Below are 27,690 nucleotides of genomic sequence, written 5' to 3'. Positions count from 1 at the left end.
AGCAGGAGTAGAGATGGCAAGAGAAGTTAGGAGAGGCCTGGGTCACACTGTCCCTGGGAGGACTTGGAAGTGCTCTGAATGCAGTGACAGTGGTGTGGCCTGATGTTACCAGGCTGTCCAGGGGCAGGAGGGGAAGTAGGGAGACTGGGCAAATTACTCAACATCCAGGTAAGAGAAGATGGCAGCATAGCCTAGAGTGTCGTTCCAGTTTGAATGAGACAGAGACTCTTGAGTTCTTTGTTTGAGTAAGGGATGCAGGGCAGCGAGGGTTTCGTCATTCCTTCTGGTGGAGAAAAGAAAGAGATGCCCAAGCCCCCTTCTGACTTGATGAGGCACCTTATACATACTTCTGTCTTCAGAAAGATAGACTCACCAGTGTAAAGATTGTTACTGGGGCAAGAGCCCACTGAGAATTGCAGGTTTAGGTGGTAAAAGGCCCATTTCACAGGACATAGCCACAGTCTCTGAAGGCTCTCCTGTCAGACAGAAGCTGGAGATTCATACAAGTGCCAGCTGCATGGGAGTTGGACGATGCTTCCATGCAGCTCTCAGCCCTATGCTACAGGACTGGCTTTGCTCCCCTGCACCTGCCAGCAGGGGGCCAGCCTTTCCACGCTGATGACTGTATGGCTGAAACTGGAACTCCATCAGTTGGTGCCGGGAGAACAAAGGCAGCCTGAGAAGCTTACAGCTTGCCACATGGAAAAGGAAAAAGCAGGGTAGAGTGTGTGACAGTGTAAGAGGTATATCGTGTGTCTTTGTGCTGGTGGGAGAGGTGGGCCGAGGGGGGCCTGGATTTGGCACATTCCAGGGTAGAGCCAACAGGACTTGCTGATGACCCAGCTGTGGGTATGAGAAAAAGAGGGGTTGAGGGGCTCCCAAGATTTTGGCCTGAGCCAGAAGGGAACCTGCAGGTGCATGTCCTGAGGTAGGGAATCCTGGGAGGGCAGGTCAGGGTCCACTGAGAGTCCTCGTCCTTGGCTCCCATGCAGCCTTATCACCTGGAAGCTCTCCAGCCTCTCCTTGTCCCCTCACAAGATCCAGGGACCCCTTACCCCCATGGGTCCCTGCTCCCCTTGCTTCCTCCACAGAAAGCAAAAGGCTAAGATAGCTCTGCAGACTCGTTTTCTATAATTTTTCTGCCATAGCAGTTCCTCTCAAGTCACCTTACATTTATTCTTTCAGATTATGACATTGGGACTGAGGACAAGGAGTTCCTTCAGAAGGAAGATGTTTCTGAGGATTTGGAATCAGAGGCAGAAATAGCAGAAAACTATGTCAGTGATGCTTCCCAGGCGCCTGAGCTCAGAGAACTCCGTGATGACATACTGGAAGGAGACTGGAGAGTTTCTGACGGTGAGAGACTGGTGCAGTCCCTCTGCCGGGAGGGAGACTTCACACCTATGACGGTGCTCTTTAAGGAGACCCCCATAGAAGAGAAAAATCTGGACTGTAATGGTTTTGGGAGGCACTTCAGTCTGAGCCCAAACCCGATAGCATGTCCGGGAATTCCTGCAGAAGAGAGGCCGTGTCCGTACAGCACGTGTGGCCAGAGCTTCCACTACAGCACGGACCTTACTGGCCGTGAGGAGGGTCACACAACCGACAGCCCATTCATATGTAGCGAATGCGGAAAAACCTTCAGAGGAAGCTCTGGTCTTACTCAGCATCAGATAATCCACAGTGGAGGGAAATCCTTTGTATGTAATGAATGTGCAAAAGCCTTCAGCCAGAACTCAGTTCTTAAAAACCACTGGCGAGCTCACTTGAGCGAGAAACCCTACCAGTGCAGTGAGTGTGGGAAAGCCTTCAATGTGCGCTCCAACCTTGTTAGGCATCAGATCAACCACAGTGGAGAGAAGCCTCATGTATGCAACGAATGTGGAAAAGCCTTCAGCCAGAACTCAAGCCTTAAAAAGCATCAAAAGTCTCCCATGAGTGAGAAACCCTACGAGTGCAATGAATGTGGGAAGGCTTTTAGGCGGAGCTCGAACCTCATCCAACATCAAAGAATTCATTCTGGAGATAAACCGTATGTGTGCAGTGAGTGTGGGAAGGCCTTCAGGCGGAGCTCGAACCTCATTAAACACCACAGGATTCACACAGGTGAGAAGCCTTTTGAGTGTAACGAGTGTGGAAAAGCGTTTAGCCAGAGCGCACATCTGAGGAAGCATCAGAGAGTTCACACTGGAGAAAAACCCTATGAGTGTAATGACTGTGGTAAACCTTTCAGTCGGGTGTCCAACCTCATTAAGCATCACAGGGTTCACACTGGAGAGAAACCCTATAAATGCAGTGACTGTGGAAAAGCATTTAGTCAGAGCTCAAGCCTTATTCAGCATCGGAGAATTCACACTGGAGAAAAGCCTCATGTGTGTAACGTGTGTGGAAAAGCCTTTAGTTACAGCTCAGTGCTCAGAAAGCACCAGATCATACATACAGGAGAGAAGCCGTATGAATGTGGCGTCTGCGGGAAGGCCTTCAGCCACAGCTCGGCCCTCGTTCAGCATCAGGGCGTGCACACAGGCGACAAGCCCTATGAGTGCCGTGAGTGTGGGAAGACCTTTGGCCGCAGCTCCAACCTTATACTTCACCAGCGAGTTCACACTGGGGAGAAACCCTATGAGTGTACTGAGTGTGGAAAAACCTTCAGCCAGAGCTCAACCCTTATTCAGCATCAGAGAATTCATAATGGATTAAAGCCCCACGAATGTAATCAGTGTGGCAAAGCCTTTAACCGAAGCTCAAATCTCATTCACCACCAGAAAGTTCACACTGGAGAGAAACCCTACACATGCGTGGAATGTGGTAAGGGCTTCAGCCAGAGCTCACACCTTATCCAGCATCAGATCATCCATACTGGTGAGAGACCCTATAAATGCAGCGAGTGTGGGAAGTCCTTCAGTCAGCGCTCAGTCCTCATTCAGCACCAGAGGATTCACACTGGAGTGAAGCCCTATGGCTGCACCACCTGTGGGAAAGCCTTCAGCCAGCGGTCAAAGCTGATCAAGCACCAGCTGATTCATACAAGGGAGTAGCCTGTTGGGCTGGTGGGAGTGAAGTCTCAGTGTGGGTTCCTCTCCAGCTTCTCTCTGGCCATTGTGTTGACCTCTGACTTTCCAGACTTGAAGCCCAGAGTCCCTCTTCACTGTCCCTCCGTCCCAAAGTCCAGCCATCTACCAAGCCCAGGACCCTCGTTTTCAAACCCCCTTCCCACTATTCGGCACCTCTGCTTTTTTTTTTTCTTTTTTTTCTCCCTTCTCCTTTAAATAATTTGTGGGCAGCTTGCTGCATTTCTTGGGGGTGGGGGGAAGACTATGAAAGTTGAGTATTCATGAATAGAGTTTATTATTGTAATCAAACCTTAACCAAAAAAGTAAACTGACGATTGATTTGAGACAAGCATAGTAGGCTTCTTGTTTGGTAATCAGTCGTGCGTACTACGTCCTTTGGCAATGGCTGTAATGGAAGCCCTGGTTACATAAGATCAAGTTCAGTTTTAGGTTCCTCTGGTTGCTGTCATCCTCTCCCAAAGGTGGCATATGCTCATACCATCAAGTTCCTTAGCCCTTTCTTGTCAGTATGCAATCCAAGTCATGCTTTCTCATCCTCCTCAGCTGGCTGTGACTCCCAACCTCCAGTTGCACCTTATGGTCCTGCCTGTGGCCCCACAAAAGCTCTCTGTCTCCACACACCTCTTCCTCCCCACAAGCTTTCAGGCTTGGTTTTCTCCCAGATCCATTTATCAGCAAGCATCTATGGAGGCCCATGTCCTTTTGACATCCCCACTTTTTAGCACTTCCTTTGCTTTCTAGCACAAGATATTCTATACTTAACCTGTACTTTCCCGACTTTGGCCCTGGAATTAGCCACTTTCCCAAAGAGTCCTAGTCCCTTTTAGTGGAGAATGGTTTTAGAAACCAAGAACTGGGTGCTAGATGTGCTCATTGCTACTGAGGTTATCATTGCTTCTGGGCCCTAAGCAGACAGCTAGGAAATAAATGTATGTGTAGTTACAGGTGGTGCAAATGGTTAAGTGCTTGGCTGCTAACTGAAAGGTTAGTGGTTCAAGTCTACCGAGAAGCACCTCAGAAGAGAAGCCTGGTTTTCTACTTCCAAAAAGTCAGCCGTTGAAAACCCTGTGGAGCACAGTTCTACTCTGATACACGTGGGGTCACCATGAGTTGCAGTTGACTCAACAGTAACTGTTTAGTTTCGTGGTTTTTTTTTTTTTAATTTATGTATATACATTATCTCATATCAACTTCTGCACCTATCTGTATATTAAAAAACCATTAGTTTTTACTGATTCCACCAATTCTAGTCCACCACTGCAGGACTCATTCTACCCTTCTCCACTTTCCATATTTGTAACTCCCTCTTTTGACAGAAGTTTTGATTCTTATCATCCTTAGTATATTTACTGATTTGCTCATCCTGGAATGTAGCAAAAGTAGTTTCAGAATTGCCGATTCATAACCAGAACCAAACCAAACCCACTGCTGTCAAGTCGATTCTGACTCATAGCAACCCTACGCAGCAGAGTGGAACAGATTCATAGCGTTTCCAAGGCTGTAAATGTTTACAGAAGCAGACTGCCACATCTTTTTCCTGCAGAGCGGCTGGTGGGTTCACACTGCTTTTGGTTAGTAGCTGAGTGCTTTAACCACTGTGCCACCAGGGCTCCTAATCCATAACCACTAGGTAAAAACAGCCTATGAGCTAGAGTTCAAGATTTGTTTACAAGTTTTTTCCCTCTTTGATACGAGGATATACAGTCAAAATATTGTGTACAAAGTTGTGTTTTTGTTTTTTTCCCTCTTTCACAGTGATTATGTTATTAATTTGTAACACAGTTAGGCTTTATTTGTTTCTGTTATATTCCATGTTAGTGTTTTCCCCTTGTCCTTGTTGATTTTTTTAATATGTAAATGACCTCTCTTTTTAAACTATAAAATTCTGCAGAGGGACATTAGAAAAGAGATACGAGTAGTGAAGTATATCTTGTTCGTGCATAGGAAGACTCAATACTGTGAATATGAAAATTCTTCCTAAATTGATCTATGAAGTAAATACAGCCCCAATTGACATCCTAATAGAAAAAGCGCGGGAACTAGTCCAAATTATTCCATAGTTCATCTGGAAGAAGACACATGTAAGGAGAGTATCCAGGTGTCTTAAGGTTTGTTTGGTGGCAAAGATACCCACCCAGACTAGCCTAAGTTAGAAGGGGAGTTTATTGGAGAGCTGCAGGCATGTCCGTTTCATGGCATTGAGGACGGGAAGTGGAAGCACTGTCAGCAACAACTGCAAACTCTTTGTTCCTCTTCATATCCAGTTCATTCTTTTATTTTCGCAGGCTTGGGAAAGAAATCTCCATGTATCTTCATTAACACCCAGCTCACCCTTCAGGCTCTATCTACATGGGAGCTGGATTCCAAGCTAGGGATGTGGAAATTGACCCATGGTCTGGATAACCTTGCCCACCCTCCCATCCACCACAGGACAGCTTAGTCTAAAAGTGTCCAGGGATAAGATCATTTCCCAGAAAACAATAGCATTTTGCATGTTATAAAAATCAGCCACTGTCCAGTGGACACAGAGCTGAGGATCTTCAGGGGCGAGTGGGGTTGCAGAGGTGGAGTATTGGATGATGGTGGTGGCAAGACCAAGGACAAGGTAAGTGCTTCTGCCTTGAAACAAACCTTGAACTCAAGTATGAATTATCCCCATTGGGTGGGAGATTTGGGAAAGGACAGGGACTCTACATGATGCCTGGTTTGATGACTAAAGCCACAATGAAATACGACTGAACGCTCACTGGAATGGCTAAATTTTTTAAAAGACTGACTATACCATGTGCTGGAAAGGATGTGGAACAACTGCAATTGTCACACATTGCTGATGGTAAGGTAAAATATTAAAAAGTTGGAAAGGAGTTTGGCAGTTACTTATAAAGTTAAACATACACCTACTATGCCACCCAGCAGCCATGCTAACTCTTCCGCCAAGGCAGTGATGGTTCACTAAACGTTGTTAACACAGTGATGAGGTCCATTTACCAGGACCATTCTGGACCAGGAGCACCTCAATGAGCGAGACCTCCGACCTCAGGGCGCTCACCCTTCTAGTGGGCAGAAATAACAATGATAAACACACACGTTAAACAAACTAGATGATTTCTGAGTGTTGTGATAAAGGAAACGGACACTGAGGAGGTGACATTTGAACTAAAATGAAAGCAGGGACCAGCCAGGTGAAGCGTCCGACAAGGATGAGGGCTTGACAGTCGGACAGAGCTCGGCCTGCCGGGAGATGAGCAGAACGTCTTACGCGGGACCCGGACGGCGGCGTCTGCGGACACGCCCGGAAGTGTCCCCAGGGCCACCCGACCAACCCAGGTCCAGCGTGCGGAGTGGCCTCTCTGGGCGCCGCGGAGGACTCGGCTCTCCGTGGTTCCAGGGAGTGCGGCCGAGCCGTCAGTTAGAGAGAAAGGCGCCCGGCCGGGGGGCGGGGCCGACGACCGGACAGGAAGGTGTCGCGATCCAGGATTGGTGGCCCGGGCGGTGGCGGCGGAGCCTGCGGGGACGTACCTCCCCGTGATTGGCGGCTTCGCAGACGGGGCAGGGCGGCCTCTTTGTCTGGGTGGGCTGCCGGCGGCCGCCCCTTCGCGCGTGAGGCAGCGGCGCAGACGGTGAGTGGGGACGTGTGGGCGCCAGGGGACGGAGCCCCTCTCCCCTCACGGACACGCGAGCAGGCCCGCCCTCCACACGAAGTGGACACTTCCCCCGTGGGCACTCTGCCTCCTCTAGTCACGCCGGTTCACACCACTCACGGACAGCGGCCACCTCTTCCCTCAGACCCTCCCGAGTAAACTCCTCCTTAGGCCCTCCCGGGAACCCCCCGCGCCGCGCCACCTCCTCCGACCCTCGCCGCGTCCACTGCCCCCTCAGACCTTCGTCGCACCCTCTCCCTGCTCCCCTGGCTCCCACCTCCTCAGACCCTCGCCGGCCCCCCTCACCACTTGGACCCTCCCAAGACCCTAACCCCATCGCCGCCTCCCCCCACCCCCCGCCACTGCGGCCGGAGTTTGGGGGTCGCGGGCGAGGTTCCCCGCCGGCCCCGCGCCGCGCGCTCCACGGCCGGGTCCCGGCGGAGAGGTTCGGCGTGTGATGCCCCCGCAGTGGGCGCGGAGGGTGGTCAGCGACCCCGCGTGCTCTGGCCTCGCGGAGGGCGCGGGGGCGTTGCCCAAAATACGGAGGCGAAGGTTTTTCCGCTGAATGCACCACCTGAGAGGCCCTGCGCGGACCTCAGGCGGTCACGGCGGCGCGCACGAGGCACCTTTTTCATTGAACAAAAAGACGTCCTCCCGCGCGTCCAAGGGGGTTTGAGCTTTTTTCATCTGTTGACCGAATGCTCTTTCCGAATTTCACAACCTTTCCTCCATTTTTCTATTGATGCTGTCTTTTTCTTATTAATTTGTAAGCTTTATCTTAATGAATAAGATCAACTTTTGTAGCACAGTTGGAAAATTTTAGTTATTTTAGTTGAAGGGTTTTTTTAATAGAAAATTATATGACAATATATTTTTAATCCAAGCATGTCATAAAAACATAAAAAGTGAAAACCAGCCTCCGCATAAACCTGTCAGTGTACGCAGAGGTAAGCACTGCGGACAGTTTCGAATGTACCCTTTCAGGGTTTTTTAAATGTAATTACAGTTCTAGCCTATGAACACCACCCTTTTTGAGCCCTGGCAGTCCTGCTGCTCTCCGGCCAGCAGGGGGAGCTCGACTTGCCCTCTTCGGCTGCAGGAACCACGCCCCAAGTCCGATAGCTGTCAGATTTCGCACCGTTAGAAACTGGCCTCGTGAACTCTGTTCCATGGACTTTGCACACCGTGGCGTCTCCGTAGGACAGACTTCTAGAAGTGGAGTGAACGTTGGAGGTTAAGGCGTTTCGATTGTTACAGACGTTAGCTACCACGGTTTACATTCCCGCCCGGTGTGGGATATCCCAGTGCTAGCATTCTTGCTAGATCGTTTTAATTTCCGTTCCCCGATTAGAGGTGAGTTTGAAATCTCTTCATGTGTATTTTAGCCATTTGTATTTCTTTTGTGACTTGCCAGTTCATATTCTTTGCCCATTTTGTTGTGTTTTACTTAGGGATTTGTGTAATATAAGCTCCTTATAACTTAAGGAAGTTAGGCGTTTTCCATGTATGTTGAAAATAGTTCCCCAATTTGTTATTTGACTTCCATTATGATGTTTTGTCTTGGTTTGGTTTGAGTTTTTTTGAGATAGAAGATTTTAAGCTTTTGATGATTACGTATTTTCCCTTAAGGCTTTTAGGCTTTGTGCTGTTTTAAAGGGCCTTTCCACTCCAAGATTATTCATAAAATAAGCTCTTGTTTTTCTCTGGTACTTGTGAAATGCTTGCTCCATCTGGAATTTATTTTGGTGTGGTTATTATGTTGTTAGGTGCTGTAGAGTCAGTTCCAGCTCATAGGGTCCCCATGTACAACAGAACACCATCCTCACAATCATTGTTATGCTTGAGCCCATTGTTGCAGCCACTGTGTCAGTCCATCTCGTGGAGGGTCTTCCTCTTTTTCACTGACCCTCTACTCTACCAAGCATGATGTCCTTCTCCAGAGACTGGTCCCTCCTGATAACATGTGCAAAGTATGTGAGACAAACTCTTGCTGTCCTCACTTCTAATGAGCATTCTGGCTGTTCTTTTTCCAAGACAGATTTGTTCACTCTTCTGGCAGTCCATGGTATATTCAATATTATTTTGGTGTGGAGTGAGGTAGAAATACAGCTTCAGTTTTTTCCCCTAAATCATAGCCATTTCTAACACTACCTGCTGAATAATTCATCTTTCCACTGATTTGAAAAACCACCCTTGTCATATACTGGTACATGCCTTTGGGCCTATTCTGGAGTTTGTGCTGGCTTTAATGTGCATAAGGTTTTGATTTACATGAGGCAGATCAGTGGGTCTCTGCCTCCAGGCTTTCTTCCTTTGGTATTGTGTTTAGAAAGCCCCTTCCCACCCTAAAGTAATATTAAAATTTTACCTGTAATTTTTTTATCCAAGTTCTTCTTATGGTGTAATTTTTAAAATTTAACTCTTAAATCCATTAGACTTTCAGTATGTAGTATAAGATAAAGATCTAGGGTTTTTTGTTTTTTCCCCCCTTTTTTTTTTTTTAATCTCTTTGTCTTTGCTCTACTTTCTGGGAGGTTTGTTGAGCTTTATGTAAAGGTCTAATTTTATTTTTCCCAAAATAACCCATCATCTTAGCACCACTACTGAATCATCTTTTCCCAGCAATTAGAAATAACATATCTGCCCCACTCCAATTGCTTGTATACCTTGTCCTGGCCCTGCCATCCGTTCCTGGGGCCACCCACTCTTGGTCAGACCCATGAGGCTCTCGTTGTTGCAGCTTTGTGGTAGGAGACGCCCTCATTAGTCTCTTCTCTCAGTGTCCTCTTGGAGATGCTCCAGTGTTTATTCTCCCAGATCAAGGTAAGAATCAATAAAAAATGTGTTAACTTTGTAGATGAAGTGGGAAGAATTAACATCACTGTGATATCTTGGAATGTGTGTCATTTAGAGTGTCTTTTGTTGCCTTAAAGTTTTATAGTTTTCTTCATAAGGATCCTGCACATTTCTGAAGCTTAGTTTAAGCCTGTTTCTTATTGTTGCTATTGTGATAGGATCTTTTTTTCCCTTTATCTTTTCTGACTATACGTTGTTAAATAATGAAAAGTATTGATTTGGATACATATTTCTGATCATATACTCTGGGAAGGTTGGAAGATTAGAAGTGGTTGCATTTAGCAGTGCTTAGCTTTGCGCTCATCGGTGGTTCAGAAGTTGCCTCTTCTAAAGGTGCCTCCACCTGAAGGATGGAGATGAAGACGGAGCAGGGCTTGTAGCAGGAAAGGTAGACAAATGAAGACAGGAGGCCGGAGCCCAGCCCTGGGGCAGATCATGTGAGCTGCCCCCCCTAGATCCAGGGACTGGGCTGATGGGACTTGGAGCTTTCCTGTCACAACATGTCACCATATGCCATGTCCTCTGAATGGACAGGCATGCTGTCTATCATACCAAGACCGTCAGTAATTCCAACAAGAGTGATGGGTTTCTAAAATTTAGCTTATACAGCAAAAAATAATAAACATTAAATTCTAAGCTGTTGGCATCCTTGCATGTCCATTTCTGGTTCCTGTCCATGCGTGCATTTTGGCCGATTGCTCCTGTCACGTGTGGTCACAAGAGCCAGCTCGACGTGTTGACTGCCTGCCTGCAGATGGTGCTCCTGGCAATGAGGGTCCTTTCAGTTTTCTTTAGAGTGACCATTGCTGCTGTGAACATTTATTGATTCCTCCTTTTGATTTGGGTTATTTACTGGGGAAATTTCCAAAAACAAAATTTCTGAATCTGAAGAATGAACTCTTCATGCTGCAGCCAGCATGACCAATGAACAGGTGTGGGGGTCAGGGGTCATGGCTCAGCACGTGGCAAGTTTTGGGTGCTGGGCTCCTGCTACAGGTGAGCGGAGTTGCTGTTAACCAAGTTAGGGGCAGAAGTGAGAGTGGAGCTCAGTTTTGGATGTTAAGTGTCTGAGATCTATGAGATATCCACATGGATGTTAAGTTGGAGGGAAGGAGGATTGCCAACTCTACAGTGCTCAGATAGGAGCCTTCTTGGCTCAATGAACATTCAGAGTCAATGACCATGCCTGGAGCCAGGATGGCTAAAAAGGACGTGGGAGAGGAAGTCCAAGCCAGTGGACGTTGTCCTCGCAGCCATCCAGGGATAGCTCAGGAGCAGGAACATGGGATGCAGGGAGGTGCAGGAGCCACCTAACCCTAAAGCCTCGTGACCAAACGAATCCTGCAGTTATCTGCACCAGTGGGCCCTGGGCCTGTGGGCACTGCAATCAAGGAGTTCCTAAACGTGGGTTCCTGTGGGTGTTCATTGTTGGATCCTAGGCCAGGTGCAGTCGGGGTTGTTGTAGCACAAATGGCCATCTACCACTACCAGGTTTCCAGGGGACTAGAAGGTCAAATTCTCATGGACAAAAGGGCTACCCAACTACTGTGGACAGGGGATGGTAAAGTTGAAGGAGTGTGCCGAGAAGGAACCTGCAAAGACCAGAGAGCGCTGCATCCAGGAGACCTAGAGGGGACCACATTTCAGGTCAGCCACGGGGTGGGGGGTCAGATGCGGTGACCTGGAGGGCAGGAGGCAAGGCTGTGAGAACCACTGTTCTTGCTCAAACTTAAATCTTTACTTAATCTGGTATGTATTGTTGCATATCCCATCTGGATGGCTGCCTACACCAGCACCGTTGTTCCCCATTGAATTGGAACTTACCACTCTTGTCATCTTTTAAATTCTCATGCCTACTGGAGCTATGTCTGAATTCTCTGTTCTGCTCCAGATGTGTTTCTTTGTGAACAGCATCTTAGATCTGACGAGGCAGCCACACCCCATTACATTCTTGATTGTTTTCCAGCATTCATTCTTCATATGAATTTTAAGATCGTTTTATTAATTTCTTTCAAAGATTCCTGTTGGAATTTTAATTAGAATTTCATTGCACTTACACGAATTCACACATGCAAATTTGGGGAGAATTGGCATTTTTGGAGAACAGAAGGGTTGGGGAGGTTGAGTGTCAGTCTCCACCACCAAGTATCCCTGTCCTACTCCTCAGATCTTTCTAAAATTTGTCTGTGTAAACGTGAGCATATATCTGATGTTTTATAAAGAACATAGGGTTATGATGTTGCAGTGCGATGGATCGCTTTTGTTTTGCCCTTCTCGCCCTGGTTTTGTAACTCCCATCAAATGGGGCCATGCTAATAAGGTATATGGAACCCTAACAAGGGGATTAGTCTGTTTTGCCATCCCACTAGGCTTAAAATGAACCATCCTAGAGGCAGGAAGAAGAGGTTCTTACCACCACCAAGGAAGAAATGCCAAGAGCGGAGTGTGTCCTTTGGACCCAGGATCCCTGTGCTGAGAAGTTCCTGGAACCAGGAGAAAGAGAGAGAGAGAGCTGTAACAGTGAAAATGGCGAGAAACAGTGGCAGAGAAATAGGAACAGGCCCACTGAGTGAGAAAGCAAGTGCCTTCAGGCAGGAGGCTTACTGGCAGGGTAGGGTGCCTCCAGGCACTTGGTAGAACTAGGTGTGCCACCCACAGAGCTAGAGCTGAGCCCTTCTGGCTGAGGCACACTGGAGGAGTGGGCTGCCTCAGGGCACTTTATCAGCAGAGCTAAAAGAGTTTTGTTACACTTGCCAGAGCAGGGCAGAGGCCTGGGGCCAAAGAGAGGCATGCCGGCAAGCAAGGCTGAGAAGAGGCTGTCCTGATGGAAGAACTGTATCCTGAGTGTTCCTGAGCCTGAACTGTAACTGTTATTTCCCTAATAAACCCCGTAGTCGTATTATCTGTGAGTTCTGTGTGGCCATTGCAATGAATTATCAAACCTAGCAGAAAAGTAGAGAGTGCTGTTGGGGAACAGTTGGTGTCAGAATTGGTAAAGATGGCGGAGAGAGGAGGCATGTCTGACCTCCGCCTCATAGAAATCAGCCTTGGGCTGTTGATCTTGATTCTCCTTCCCCCTTGTGAAGTTAGAGGAGGTCAGACTCCTCTACCACGTCATTCTTACCGATGGCCATGGACTTCCTTCCCAGGCCCCTCCTCCAATACCCAAGTCGTGTCTGCCATCACTCCGGCATCGCCCGCACTCCTTTCACACTTGAAATGTCTGTTTGGGTGATGAACTATGTAGTTGCTTTAGTTATATCACAATTTTCTGTGTCCTCGCTATTCAGTGTTTAGTAGTATCATGGTTCATTCTTATGCCAGATTGTGTTTTCCTGGGTGATCTGCCTCCTTTTGTTACTGCTCAGAGCTCTGTGTCCCTGCGCAGATTCCTCCTCAACATTCCAGAAGACCACGAAGCCCATTTTCCACAGGACCAAAGGCAACAGGAGAGCTCTCCGTCTCCCCCCTCCCCCCTGGCAGTTTGGAGTGTGATAAGACACCTCACCTTAACTTGTCCAAATCCAAACTCCTGTTATTTCCCCAAAACCTTGCCACCCATGGTGTCCCCTTCTCGCTGGACAAAAGGTCCTTGTTCAGGCCCACCAGGACCCCAGGTCACCCTTGATTCCCCTTTCTCACCCCACATCCAGTCCATCAGCAAGTCCTGTGACAACAGAATCTAACCACTTCTCACGCTTCTGCTGCCAACACCCTGTCAAGCCACCACCATCTCTCGCCCACATTGCTGTGGGGCGGACAGGGCCACCAGAGTGGTCCTTCTGCAAGGTGGATCAACTCATACCCTTCCCGGTCCCACCCACAGTAGCCCCGGGTCTCGGGAGTCCAGGGTCTGCACAGTGTCTCCAGGCCCTGCTTAGTCTGGCCACTGTTACCTCTTGTTCTTCAGGAATTTTACATCAGGCACTTTTGTTGTATGTAGACTTTTTATTGAAGTGTAAGGCACAGTCTGAATTTTCTTGATGTGAACATGCCCCAGTACCAGCTCCCAAATCAAGAGACAGATGTCTCTAGCCCCCAGGAGCCCCTCTGGGGTGACCCCCTGCCTTTACCACCCTGGGTTAGTGGTGCCCATCTTTGAACTTGATATAAATGGATCACATGGTGCCTCTTCTGCCGAGGGCTGCTTTTGCACCGTTGTGTGGGATTCGCCCAAGTTGTGAGTAACTGTAGTTTGCGTGGTGTATTTTTATGGTGAAGGCTTGTCACATTTTCCTTCTTTTACATCATTTCATTTTGGAAGTTCTATGTGCAGGCAGGGAAGAGCCAGGCATGCCCCAAACTCAGCTAACTTGTTAGGTCAGTTCAGAATGGATGAGGGTCTTGCATTAAATGACACCTATAAGTCAAAAGTTGACTGTGCCTTGTTCACATGTGCAGCCCTGCCAAGCAGTGGTCACAGTACCTCGCAGAGCCAGGACATGCTGGGCAGGTGGTCGGAGGCAAACCCTTCCTCCAGGACCCTGAGGTAGGACATTCCATTCTGGGTGAGAGTGTAAAGAGGAGAGCAAGGATAACCCCACTGTGTGCTGAGATGCAACTGAAGGTGTCCGGAGGGGACAAAACCAGTCAGATGGTCCCTGGTGAGCTAGATAGGCAGGTGGCCGAGGGCCTTTGCCAGCTCCCTCGCCATGGGTGCAGTATGGTCACCCTGAGGTCCCAGAGTCCAGGGAGTAGAACTTAGAGTCTTGGGGCCCATGGGGTACAGCTGGTTTGTATGTGTCCCCAGGTGTCTGGGTGCCCTGGCACTGGTGCTGTGAGACCCCTGGGAGCTTGTTAAGTGTGTTCTTCCTGGGCCCATGACCTGGGGGCCAGGCACTGGCCAGGGCAGGGCCAGGAACCGCAGGTTTGTTCAGTGCCTGGATGTGGCTCCCAGACCTCTGTATCAGAGTCCACGGATGGCTGGGGAGCCCACCAGGGGCAGAGCAGGGCTGCAGTGGGGGGTGAGAAGTCCTCCCTCAGCATGCCCCTCACTGACTTTGCTTGCCCAAGGGAACCAGGGGCCTCCTGAGGCCTCCCAGGAAATTGGGGTCTTCTGGGGTCAAGGCTGGACCCATTATGTGCTCTCTCCTCTCCCTCAGCCCCACGTGGATTTCTGTGTGTCCTCAGAGGCCCCGGGAGACCAGGCAATGGCAGCAGCTGGGCTTCTGCCAGTGGCAAGACGCCAGGTGAGCTTTCCCCAGGACTGCATGGCCAACAGGTTCCCCCAGTCCTCTCAGGCGCAGGGTTCCACGGCAGCCTGGACGTCTCTGCTGTGCCCTGCACCCCGTCAGGCCTTCCCATCACTCTGCCCTTGGCTCTCTCTGCAGTCAACCCCAAGTTGGCTCACACCCCTCCCCATCCATTTGCACCTACTCCCTGTGGTGGATGTCCAGACTTGGTCCCACCCCAGCACAGCCCCTATCATTCCAGGCTGCGGTGACCTTCGAGGACGTGGCCGTGCTCCTCTCCCAGGAGGAGTGGGACCGCCTGGGCCCTGCTCAGCGTGGCCTCTACCGAAATGTGATGATGGAGACCTACGGGAATGTGGTCTCTCTGGGTAAGGCCCCCGAAGGCAGCATGAGCCAGGCTTCCCCTCACATAGATCTTGTGTGTACAGGGACAGCGAGTGGGGGCTCGCCAGGGAGGGTGGGACCTCAGGGCAGGCTGGTCATGCTCAGTCTGGACAATGACCCCAAGCTCACAGCATATGCACCCAGTGTCTTCCCCATGGTGCTGAGCCCTGTGCAGGGTTTGTCTTGTTCATCATCATGCTCCTGTAGATGGCATGGTGGGGCAGGGTAGGAAATAACCATGTAAACAGAAGGACTTCCCTCCCCACGAGCAGGACTCCCAGGATCCAAGCCTGAGGTGATCTCCCAGCTGGAGCGAGGGGAAGAGCCATGGGTACTGGATGAGCAGGAGACTGAGGGGAGAGAGCACCTGAGGAATGGCCACTCAGGTGAGTGAGGGGAGCTGTATCGTCCTCACTGAGGGCTCAGCTGTCCTGGCACAGCCACAGGGCCGAGTTCAGAGGACATGGAAGACCCTGCTCATGCCCAGGCCCTCACTCCTGTGCTGGAGTGAGACTGAGAGCTTACGTAAAACACTGAGAGTGGCTTCTGCCAGGTGCAAGACCACTCACACCTCACCTGACAAAGGAGGGTGGAAGACAGGCATGGAAGGAAGTGAGTGTGGTGGTCAGTCTGGACAGAATGGTAGAGTTGGGTATGCAAAGACAGGGATGGGCATGGAGGGTGGGGCACAGGCCTTACCAAGGCACAGAAATGGAGCCAGAGCATGGAGTGGGGGTTCTGTCCCTGCCCAGAGAGACAAAAGCTGTTAGCCAGGTTTCTGTCCTCTTAGAATGTTCAGATTTTAGGGGCTGCCTGGTTGATTTAGAAAAGTATGAAACATACTAAGTGTAGAAGGGAAGTGTCTTAACCTGATATGGTGAAGTATTAAAAGCATATGTTTAAGATCAAGAACAAGACAAGGATATCTTCCATTCCCATATCTGTTTACCATTGTACTGGAGACCCCACCTGTGAAATAAGGTAAAATAAATAATAAACAAAAACCTAAAGCTGTAAGGATTGGAAAGGACAAAGTTGTTTGTTTGTTTGTTTTTAACATTAGTTTATGTGGTTGTATAGTTGGAAAACTCAAAAGAATTCCCAGAATATTTTTAGAATTAACAAGAGAGTTTAATAATGTTGCTGGATACAAAAATCAATTGTATTTCTATTCTTCAGCAGAAAACAGGTGTGATTTTTTTAAAAAGATAGCATTTACAATACCATCAGAAATATAAACGACTTAGGCGCTAATTTAACAAAAGAAGGTAAGACCCTTGTGGAGAAAATTATAAAGGAGAAGATGATGGCAGATAACAGAGAAATCCAACCCTGAAGGGAGCAGAAAGGTAACATGTGAGTCTCAGGATGCAATTTCTGTCAGCCTACCCTACCAGGACGTGGATCCCCCCTCAGGGTAGGTGGGGACATACACAGACAATACCTCAATAGGCTTCCACTTCTTAGGTGCAGCAGTTTTCCACTTGAAAGCAGCTACTTATTTCTTAGAGACATGTGGACAGGGCTACCCATTATTACAGTCTACCTCCTGTTGGCCTGCAAAATCACATATCCTCAGAAGAACAATGAATGTGCCAGCCTCAGGGAATTTAATTTTCCAAAGGATATAAAAGAAGACATGGCATTACATTGTGGAAATCTTACACAGACTTCTTTAAGCTGTTTGCTGACTGTAGCCAGGTGGATAAGAAAACACAGGGCACATTTTACAGCCACCACTGAACCAGATCCCAGGCTCCATGGTGGCTGTCTGTGGCCTCACCTGCCTGAGATGTCTTAGACAATGCCCTTCAAATTTGATGCAGAAGTGAGGGTGAAATTTCTTTGTGAACGTGATGGACTGGAGATTGAGAGGAAGTTTTTGCACAGAAGCAGCTGGTCTCTGCACAGGCCATGGAGAAGGAAGGAAATGAGTGTGTGTTTTAGACTTAATGATGTGCACAGAGCCAGAGACCACCTGCCAGTAGCCTGGGACAGCACCTTGGGTGTCATCAGAGTGAGCACAGAGCAGAGTGGGGGATGTGCAGCATGTGACCTCATTTTAAAGCCAGCACCTGGTCCTGGTGGCTCCTCAGGATGGATAAGTTGCTCACCCACCCACTGTTTTTATTTTAGTGAACTGCACTTTTGTGTTATAACAGCAATGAAAGGATTTTTCCACTCTCAAGTGTTGTGTTGTGACTTCAACTCTGTTTCTTTTGCAGACAACCTCAGCTGTGACCATGCTATAATTTGCTTGTGCCAAGACTATTTATCCTGTGCCCAGGGTAAGTTTACACCTGCTTTTCTTTTTAATATAGTACGATCCCTGAAGGTGTTAATGCTTCTGTTTCACTAGCATGTAAAGAGATTTCCCAGGGTGCTCTGAATTAGAACATGTGTTACTGTTATATAAATTCAGTGGATGAGATTAATAGCAGATTAAACATTGTGTAAGAAAAGATTAGTGAACTTGAAGACACAGCATTAGAAACTATTGAAAAGAAAATAGAGAGTTAAAAAAAAAAGACCAAACTATATGCTACCTACCGGAAATGCACTTTAAATATTAAGACACAAATAGGTTAAAAGTAAAAGGATGGAAAAAGATTTATGCTAGCACTAATGAAATTTTGTTAGCACTAATGAAAGAAAAGCCAAAATGACTATTTTAATATCAGACAAAGTAGATTTCAGAGCAAGGAATATTACCAGGGATAAAAAAAAAAAAGGTCTTTTTATAAGGACAAAGGGGTCAATCAAGAGAATATAACAATACTAAACACTTATGTACCTAATTAGCTTAAAAATACATGAAACAACTATAGACCTGGAAGAAGAAATAGATACGAATTCACAATTATAATCAGAGATTTCAACACCACCCTCTCAATAATCGATAAAACAAGTGGGATGAAAGATGGCAAGAATATAGTGAACTTGAACAACATCATTAACCAACCTGAGTTGATTGACATTTATAGAAAACTCCATCGAACAACAGTAGAATATACATTCTTTTCAAGTGCATAGGAAGATAGAAAGTATTGTGGGCCACTTAAAAAAAAAGCTACAATAAATTTAAAAAGTTAAATCATACAAAGTATGTTCTGTGATCATAATGGAATTAAATTAAAAATCAGTAACAGAATAATCTCTGGAAAACCCAAAAATATTTGGAAATTAAGTAACATACTTCTAAATAACTCATGGATGAAAGAAAAATTAAAAAGAATTTTGAACTAAATAAAAATGAAAATAAAACATATCAAAATTTATGGTATGCATCTAAAGCAGTATTTATGGATTTTTAAAGCACTAAAACACTCAGGAAATAAGAAATGTCTTAAATCAGTGACCTCAGCTTTCACTTGTTGTTATTGTTATTAGGTGCCATCAAGTTGGTTCCGACTCTAACCCTAGGTACAACAGAACGAAACTTTACCCAGTCCTGCACCACCATCCTTACAATCTTTGCTATGTTTGAGCCCATTGTTGCAGCCACTGTGTCAATCCATCTCTTTGAGGGTTTTCCTCTTTTTTGCTGATCCTCTACTTTCTTAAAGCTTTCACTTTAAGAAACTAGAAAAGAAGAGCAAATGAAACCCAAAGTAACCAGACAAAGAAGGAAATATGAGGATCAGAGCAGAAATCAGTGAACTAGAATTGATATTTCTCTGGTCAGACCGATCATGAAACAAAGAAGACACGAATTACTCATATCAGGAATGGAAGAAGTGACATGACTACATCATCCTACAGATGTAAAAAGAGAGTTATGGACATTTTTATTCCAACAAATTGGATAACTTAGATGAAATGGACTAATTCCTTGAAAGACACAAAATATCAAAGTTCACTAAAGAATTGAAAAACCCTCATAGCCCTGTGTCCACTAAGGAAATTGAGCTTGTATTTAAAAAATCTTCCCACAAAGAAAACAGTAAGCCTAAATGGCTTCCCTGGCAAACTCAAACATTTAAGGAGAAAATAATTCTACTTCTCACAAACACTTCCAAAATATTGAAGGAGGTAATACCTTTGAACTCATTCTAAGAGGTCAACGTTACTGTGTTACCAAGACCAGACAAAGACACTACAAGAAAGAAAAACAAAACTACAAACCAATTTCCCTCAGGAACATGTGGTTGAAAAATTGTAAACCAAAAATTTAGTAAGTGGAGTCCAACAATATATAAAAAAGATAATACATCATGCTCAAGAGGGATTTATTATAGATATGCAGAGTTGGTTTAACATTAAAAAAAAATCAATGTTAGAAGGCAGACTATGACAAATGACTAACTGTATCACAGATGTATGAAATAACCACACTGTAGGGGATGGAGTAAAAAGAAAATGACCTATGTAACTTTGGAAAGCTGTTTTGATGGGACCCTGTAAGGCTACAGACAGATGAATTATGCATAAGCACTGTATTCCAGTTGGTAAATTTCCTCATGGAGGTAGAGATTAACAATTCTGAAATTGCTTTACATGTGTGTCGAGTTGAACAAATAAGTAAATATTTGGTAGATCGTGGGAGACAGGTTTCGCACTAGAGAGGGAAGTTACAGATAAGAAAGGAAGACTAGAATGAACCCTGTGGTAGGTACTAGATTAGTGCTAGAGACATCAGTATGAGCTCGTGTGTAGCTTAATGAATAAATAAATGTGTGTGTACCTGAGTCTGTGTCCACAGATGAGTAGATACAGAAAGGAATTACTGATACGCGTGTTTACCTGGGTTAGTATACATATGTATATTACCTAACTCTCTGTTGAGAGGGTCTAGAGGCATTGACACCCTGTAGCAATGAGTACACCAAGAGCACAAATCTTGGTTTCTTAATAAATAAATAAAAAGAACCAGAGTTCCCTGAAGAAATGGTTGATTTTAGGGCTGGGGCAGGGAAAACCAAGATGAGCCCAGACTATCTTATAATACCAGAAAGTAAGGAAGTGCTCAAAAAACAAAAAGATAGGGACATGTCACAGAAACACATGAGCCACCCTGAAAGGGCTCCTAATAGTCAATGCTGGAACAATTTGAGCAACAAAAGCAATATGTAGCATTGGATTATAACCCAAAGTGCAAAGTAAATATACATGACTCCATATTGATGTTAAGAAACTACTGCATAAATACATAAAACAGACAGAAAAATTTTTCTTACAGAAGAATTCCAAGTAACATATGTAGATAGGCGTCTCTCCAGGAAGTGGAACTTGATCTTCCCCCCTTTAGGGTGGCTAGACTTAGTGACTTATTTCCAAAGACTAGAGTTTGGAAAGACGGACATCAATAGTCCTCAATATTGTCAAGGTCATGATAAACGAGGAAAGACTAAGAAACTACCACAGACCAGAAGAGGCTAAGGAAACATGATAACTAAACACAGTGTGGTACCTGGAGAAATGGGTGAAATCCAAATACAGTCTGGAGTTTAGTTAATAGTAATGCACTAATGTTGGTTTCTTAGTTTGACAAACGTACTAGTGTGATGTAAGATGTTAACAATAGAGAAAACTGGGTGGAGGGTATAAGGGAACTCTTTGTGCTATCATTGCAACGCCTCTGTAAATTTTAGATTACTTTTGTTGAGCAATCAGGTGCCGACATGGTCAATTAGGACAAGTCAAACTGAAAGTAACAATCAGGCCTTTATTCACTTACCGCTACAGTACAAACAAGAGGCAAAAGAGGTGCAAGCTCCCTAACGTTCCATTTTCCCCACAGAACAGCACCAGATGAGGGTCTGTTGGATGCAGTGCAGATGAGGAGAATTGTCTCACTGCTGAGGATCCCCAAACAAAAGGATCCTATCTCTTTATGAACCTATGTGCTAGGAGGAGGGAGAGGGGGAAGGGCTAGGAGTAGAAAGGTACTGAGTCAAAGTGAAGAAAAGTGCCTTAGCCAAGGCCCCCAATAAGGAGGTCTCTGGATGGAAGCACCTGGGCTAGGAATGCAGATATGAGTATGAACATGGCTGGCTGGCTGGGGTCGGGGGGTGGGTGGGGATTGAGTCCTTGATTACAGTTCTCTCCAGAAGACTACAAGGCACTGGCTATGTACCAAGTCTGGTGTGCGGAGGGCAGCTTCCCCCATGAGGCCTGCCAAGAAAAGCTTTGTAATTGCCTATGGTCAGACCTGAAAGAAAAGATTACACGTAAGATTTTGGCCTGGAGCCAGACTCCCCAGTTCCAAAATAAAGAGTGTATTCAAAAAAATTATATAATTCACTATATTAACAGACTAAAAAAGAAAAATCATATGATTGTCTTAATGCAGAAAAAGCATTTTACTAAATCCAACATCCATTCTTCTTTAAAACTCTCAGTAAACTAGGAATAGAAGAGTACCTCCTCAAACCTGATAAAGGGTATCTATGAAATACCTACAACCAACTTCATACTTACTGGTGAAAGGATTGAATGCTTTATCCCTAAAATCAAGAACAAGGCAAGGATGACTGCTCTCCCACTTCTATTCAACATTGTACTGGTGGTTCTAGCCAGTGCAATAAGGCAAGAAAAGGAAATAAAAGGCATCCAAATTAGAAAACCATCTGTTTGGAAATGACATGATCATATTTGTAGAAAATCCTGTGGAATCTACAAGAGTGCTATTAGAATAAGTGAGTTTAGCATGTTTGAAGGCTATAAGATTAATATACAAAAATGAATTATATTCTATATACCAGCAATGAACAATCAGGAATTGAAATTTAAAACAACAGTATCATTTAAATGCCACAAAAAATAGAAAATACTTAAGAATAAATCTAACAAAACTGTGTGTTATGGATTGAATTGAGTCCTCCAAAAAAGGTATGTTGAAATCCTAACCCCTGTACCTGTGAATATGACCTTCTTCGGAAATAGGTTCTTTCTTTGAGGATGTTATCTGTTAAATTAAGGAGGACATACCAGAGTAGGATGGGTCCTAATCCCTTGTGAGTGGTATCTTATAAAAGGGAAGAACAGACAGGAGACAGAGTTGCACAGAGGTAAGACAGATGCCACGTAAATATTCATCTAAAAGCTGAGAAACACCAGTAAATGTCCAGGACTACCAGAAACTGGAAGAGACAAGGAAGGATCTTCCCCTAGAGCAGACAGAGCATGGCCCTGCCAACACCTTGAATTCAGGCTCCTAGCCTCCAGAACTGTAAGACAATTTCTTTTCTTCAAAGCCACCCACTTTGTGGTATTTTGTTATAGCTAAGACAGTGAACAAGGATCCCTGCTGGCCCAATGGATAAGCACTTGGCTGCTAACCAAAAGGTTAGCAGTTCAAACCCACCCAGCAGTTCTGCAGGAGAAAAACCTCCCAATCTGCTTCTGTAGAGATAACAGCCAAGTACACCCTATGGGGCAGTTCTGCTCTGTCACATGGGGTTGCTATGACTACATCCCCCTGGTGACCTGCATACAATAGCTTATACCTCTCCCCTACACTTTCTTGACCAGACTTCCCATGTATGTGCTGTTCTATCTGCTCTTCAGGGCTCCCCATATCTTGCATTTATTCGCTCTCCAAATGGCCTCTGGAAACTTGGTCCACATGAGAATTCCAAGGAGGGCAGGGCACAGGCAGCAATGGACTGTTACTCAGCTGCTGCCCGTGCTTCTTACATGTGTGCACTTAGTGTAGGAGAACGACCTCAGACTAGGGTTTACATTGTTCTCTTAAACTCTGCTCTTAGCCTCGATGTGTTCCTGTTTAAATACATGTCATCTCCCCATTTCTAGTTGGCTGTCCCCCTTGCCCCTTCACCAGCAAAGCCAGCTCCAGAGTTATGCTTACTCTGCATTTGTGAATAGTGTTAACATTTTCACTTTGGATTTGTTGTTTCAGACTGTGAAACCAAGGAAGACAACCAAAATAGGGATGTGAATCTGAAGCCATTAATTTCAGAGGAAATAACAGTGACTCTGGGGAAAACTGCCACAGGGAGAATTGATCAAGAATGCAATGAAATTGAAAGAAGCTCCTGTCTAAGTTCAAACCCCGTTGGCCAAAGGGAAGTTCAGGTCTTGAGCCAGAGCATGCCCCTTAGTCAGCATCCGGCGGTTTTTAATGGCGAGAAACCCTACAAGTGCGTGGAATGCGGGAAATCATTTGGTCGGAGCTCCCATCTCCTTCAACATCAGAGAATCCACACTGGGGAGAAACCCTATGTATGCAATATATGCGGGAAAGCCTTCAGCCAGAGCTCAGTCCTCAGTAAACACAAGAGAATTCACACAGGAGAGAAACCCTATGAGTGTAACGAATGTGGGAAAGCCTTCAGAGTGAGCTCGGACCTTGCCCAGCATCATAAAATACACACAGGAGAGAAGCCTCATGAATGTCTTGAATGTCGGAAGTCTTTCACTCAGCTCTCACATCTTATCCAGCACCAGCGGATCCACACAGGAGAAAGGCCATATGTGTGTCCATTATGTGGGAAAGCCTTCAACCACAGCACCGTGTTGCGGAGCCATCAAAGGGTGCACACTGGCGAGAAGCCTCATGAGTGCAGTGAATGTGGAAAGACCTTCAGTGTGAAGAGGACACTCGTCCAGCATCAGAGGATCCACACTGGAGAGAAGCCTTACACATGCAGTGAGTGTGGGAAGGCCTTCAGTGACCGCTCAGTCCTCATTCAACATCACAATGTGCACACCGGAGAGAAGCCCTATGAGTGCAGCGAGTGTGGGAAAACCTTCAGCCACCGATCCACCTTGATGAATCATGAGCGGATCCACACTGAGGAGAAGCCCTACGAGTGCTATGAGTGTGGGAAGGCCTTTGTTCAGCACTCACACCTGATTCAGCACCAGAGGATTCACACCGGGGAGAAACCCTATGTGTGCAGTGAGTGCGGACATGCCTTCAGTGCACGCAGATCTCTAATTCAACATGAGAGAATCCACACGGGCGAGAAGCCCTTTGAGTGCGTGGAATGTGGCAAAGCCTTCAGCCTGAAAGCAACTCTGATCGTGCACCTGAGGACCCACACGGGCGAGAAGCCCTATGAGTGCAATAGCTGTGGGAAGGCCTTCAGCCAGTACTCTGTGCTCATCCAGCACCAGAGGATCCACACAGGTGAGAAGCCCTATGAGTGTGGGGAGTGTGGGCGTGCCTTCAATCAGCATGGGCATCTGATCCAGCACCAGAAAGTGCACAAGAAGCTGTAACCGTCAGCTGCCACAAGTACTGGGAAGAATCTACACTCAGAGAAACTCTATGCACACAACACTGAAAAACCTTCAACTCAGGAGAAGCTTCTGTTAAGTCTACAGGAAGCCCTCTATGGTGATTCAGTGTCTGAAGATAACTCCAAAGAGAAGCTCTGGGCATGTCCTTCCTATGGAAAAACTTTGGAGGATGCCTGGAGTTCTTTTCAATGTCTCACAGTTGTATTGGAGAGTAACTGTAACGTTAGAGTAAATTTTGGTAAAGACTTACCCATAAGTATTTCCTTATTTAACATTAGAGGATTCATTTAAAGTATCTAAGAAAAGTTAAGATATGAGGACTGCTGTCACAATAAAACTTTCTTATATCACAAATAAAGTTTTTTCTCACAGAACATTACATGCCTTCTCTAAATATAACTGACCATTCTAATTATTGCACTTGAAATTAGAATGTTTGGCTATTTTCAGTATTCTGTTAGCACAATAAAGTGCTGTGTAGATAAGTGATATAAAATACATACCCCTACTCCTCACTTATCGACTATCTCATTATCCAACATTTCACGTTTACAACAGTAGTAAAAAATCTACTATCTGACTATTTGGCACATTAATGACATACGTCTGGCAGTAACGAATGCCAAGGTGCAAGGCGAGAGTAACGCTGGCTGTGATGGTTATGTGTCAGCTTGGCTGGGCTATGATTCTCGGTGGTTTGGCAGTTATGTGATGATGTAATTTGGCAGTTATGTAATGATGTAGTAATCCTCCATTTTGTGACCTTATGTGATCGTCTTCCACTTTTGCATAATGCTGATTTTTGCATAACAGTCTGGTCTTTGGAACCTAACCATGTCGATAAGTGAGGTGTGGGTGTATTATCAAGTATTATGTAAAATGGCTCGATATCCTACGCATGGAAAGTCACCTGTTTTGTATGGAAAAAAAAAGTCTAGATATACAGTTACAGAGAAATGTAAATTTATAAAACCTTTTATCTGGTGCTTTAACTTTATTCAAGATCAGAAGGAAAGTCTTAACTTTTTAGTGAAAATTCAACTCATAAATGGGTATTATCCTCAAAACCCACCCTTATAACCTACAAACCCTGTGTCCCAGAGACCACTAGAGGCATTGCAGGCCCATGAGCCCCATGCAAGTGCAGGAAGGGAGCTCCACACTCAAGGTCTAGACCCACAGCTGCTACACCAAGTGGGTGCCTCTTTGAACCTTACAGTATTTTTTTTTTAAGTTACTAAAAAGACAGTTTTTTGGTGCATATTTTTTAAACAACCAAATTCTCAAATTCAAATAGCTTTTTTTTTTTTTTTTAACTAGCTTTATTGTTTCTGTTCCTGTGTTTGAGGGTTGTTTTGCTTTTTCACTTTTTACTGAAATGAAAAAGAGTTTAGTATCTATTGCCATATACTACGATGAATCTGATTTATTCACAATTAAGATTTTGTGTTTAACTTGTTCAAAATTATTTGCTCTGCTGTAAGGGATACAATCCTTGTAATTTAATCTGTGTAGGAGCCATTTCTCGTAGCAGCAGATCACAAAAGAAATGTTTCATGAGATTCAAACCACATTCAACTTCTAAAGAGGTTAAGTACCTAGTAGAAGGAGAACGGTTTTTTTCCCTTTTGAAAAGAGTTATCAGCTTTTGGGGAAAATGAGGCACTAGAGTGTTGATCTTTAAGTCCACAGCAATATGCTGTGATACAGGCAAGAGCTTGCATTGCCTTCTCTGTGAAGACACTGCCTAGAGGAGTTGAGATCACCAAGGTGTTACTTCAGAGGAACCAGAATCACAGAGTGTTACTTCAGAGAGGAGCTATGATTACTGAGGTGTCTTTCAGAGAGAAGATGAGATTACTGAGTTGTTACTTCAGAAGAGCTGAGGTAACTGAGATGTTGCCTCAGAAGTTCCCCACAAAAGGAAGCCACAGACCCCACTGGATTGAGTACACAGCTGGCAGCTTATTCAGTGGCTGCTGTTCACAGTCTGCCACAACTCAGGTCACCCTTTCTACATCATGTGGATGAGTTAGAGACAAAGTCATATTCCAACAAGATGAGCATAAAAGCTGGATTCAATATACAGAAATATTTGTTTAGTAAGTCCTTCTATATATATCACAAGACAACTTAAGTTACATAGTGTGAGTCATTATGGACTGCTAAATCCTCCACTAGGGGTTGACCCTAAATGGTTTTCAGGGAAATCTTTCTGAAATGTATATTTTTCTTTCCTGCCTTCTTAAACAGAGTGTGCTAAAAATCATTCTCGCTTTTCTTGCTGTCTTGGGCTTTTCATTGAGCCATTGGTGAGCATGCAGGGCTCAGGTGTTGATTTGACCAGGAAGTGAGCTTTGGTGCCCCTCTCCCTGAGGAGGATCCCCAGGCCACATGTTCAACACTCTTCCTCTTCAAGGAGCAGGAGGCAGCACACTACCTTCCAGAATATGTGGATAGTCTGCCTTTCTGGGAAGTGTCATCAGAAGCCAGAACGACCCTTGGAGTCCCACTCACTCTAATAACAAGTCGCCTCAGCCACTACCTCCCACCTCTGTCTTGTCAGCAGCATTCCATACTTATTTTGGATTTTGAAATTTTTATTCAGACATCTCTACATGTTACACATTTTAATCTTTATATTATTTAGCCGTCAACTACTAAGAATTTGATATTTAGTTCTCTTCAATTTTTTCTATGATTTTAGAAAACATTTTAGTCCATCTGGAATTCAGTTTTGTGTACTGTGTATAATCTAATATTTTCCAATAAAAAAGCCATGACTGGAACAAACATTTGTGGCTGAAGGAAGATCGGTTACTTTGGCATAAAGATATCCAACAAATCAGTGCTCATAGAAAGTAAACAGACAGTTCCCAACAAGGGGAAATATAACCAGAAAACTGAAAAAGGCTTAAGTGTGCCAATCCCAAAACAGAGTACCCCCTACTCCTAATCAATTAGTAAAGATTATCCTGTAATGCCCAGGGAAAATGGATAATTTCATGCATTGCTGATGACATTATCAATTAATACACTCGTTTTCCCCCAAGCAACATGCAAATTTTACTAAACAAAAGTAGAGAAGTCAAATAGCTGCGTATAATTTTTCTTGGGAATTTCATTTACTGAAAGGTCAAGTGCCGGTGAGGGAGTACTTGGTTGCTAAGGTTCCACTGGGCTGGACAGTCCCTAAACCTGAAGGCTAAGCAGGGCACTTCTTTTTTTGTTGTTTATTGTCGTTTAAGTGAAAGTTTACATTTCAAGTTAGTCTCTTATACAAAAATTTATACATACATTGTTATGTGACCCTAATTGCTCTCCCTATACTGTGAC

The 27,690-nt window shown here is 45.4% G+C and overlaps 1 protein-coding gene across 4 annotated transcripts in view; it reads left to right on the top strand.

Annotated features, from left to right (window-relative positions):
* Positions 1–14,718: 14,718 nt before the first annotated feature.
* Positions 14,719–27,690, top strand: part of ZNF250 (zinc finger protein 250) — a 65,583-nt gene continuing 52,611 nt past the window's right edge. Inside the window, exons 1-5 of one of the 4 annotated variants that reach the window (XM_023741649.1) lie at positions 14,719–14,760; positions 15,005–15,131; positions 15,420–15,533; positions 17,373–17,435; positions 23,009–24,315. In XM_023741649.1, coding sequence (XP_023597417.1) covers positions 14,722–14,760; positions 15,005–15,131; positions 15,420–15,533; positions 17,373–17,435; positions 23,009–24,315 — 1,650 coding nt within the window. In that variant the 5' untranslated portion in view covers positions 14,719–14,721. Of the gene's footprint in view, positions 14,761–14,989; positions 15,132–15,419; positions 15,534–17,372; positions 17,436–23,008; positions 24,658–27,690 lie in introns of those variants that run through there. The other 3 variants (XM_023741650.1, XM_023741652.1, XM_023741651.1) reach the window with 3 other exon arrangements.

Source organism: Trichechus manatus, unplaced genomic scaffold, assembly GCF_000243295.1.
Source record: "Trichechus manatus latirostris isolate Lorelei unplaced genomic scaffold, TriManLat1.0 scaffold00185, whole genome shotgun sequence".
NCBI lineage: Eukaryota > Metazoa > Chordata > Mammalia > Sirenia > Trichechidae > Trichechus > Trichechus manatus.
This window is presented reverse-complemented; position numbering and strand designations above follow the sequence as displayed.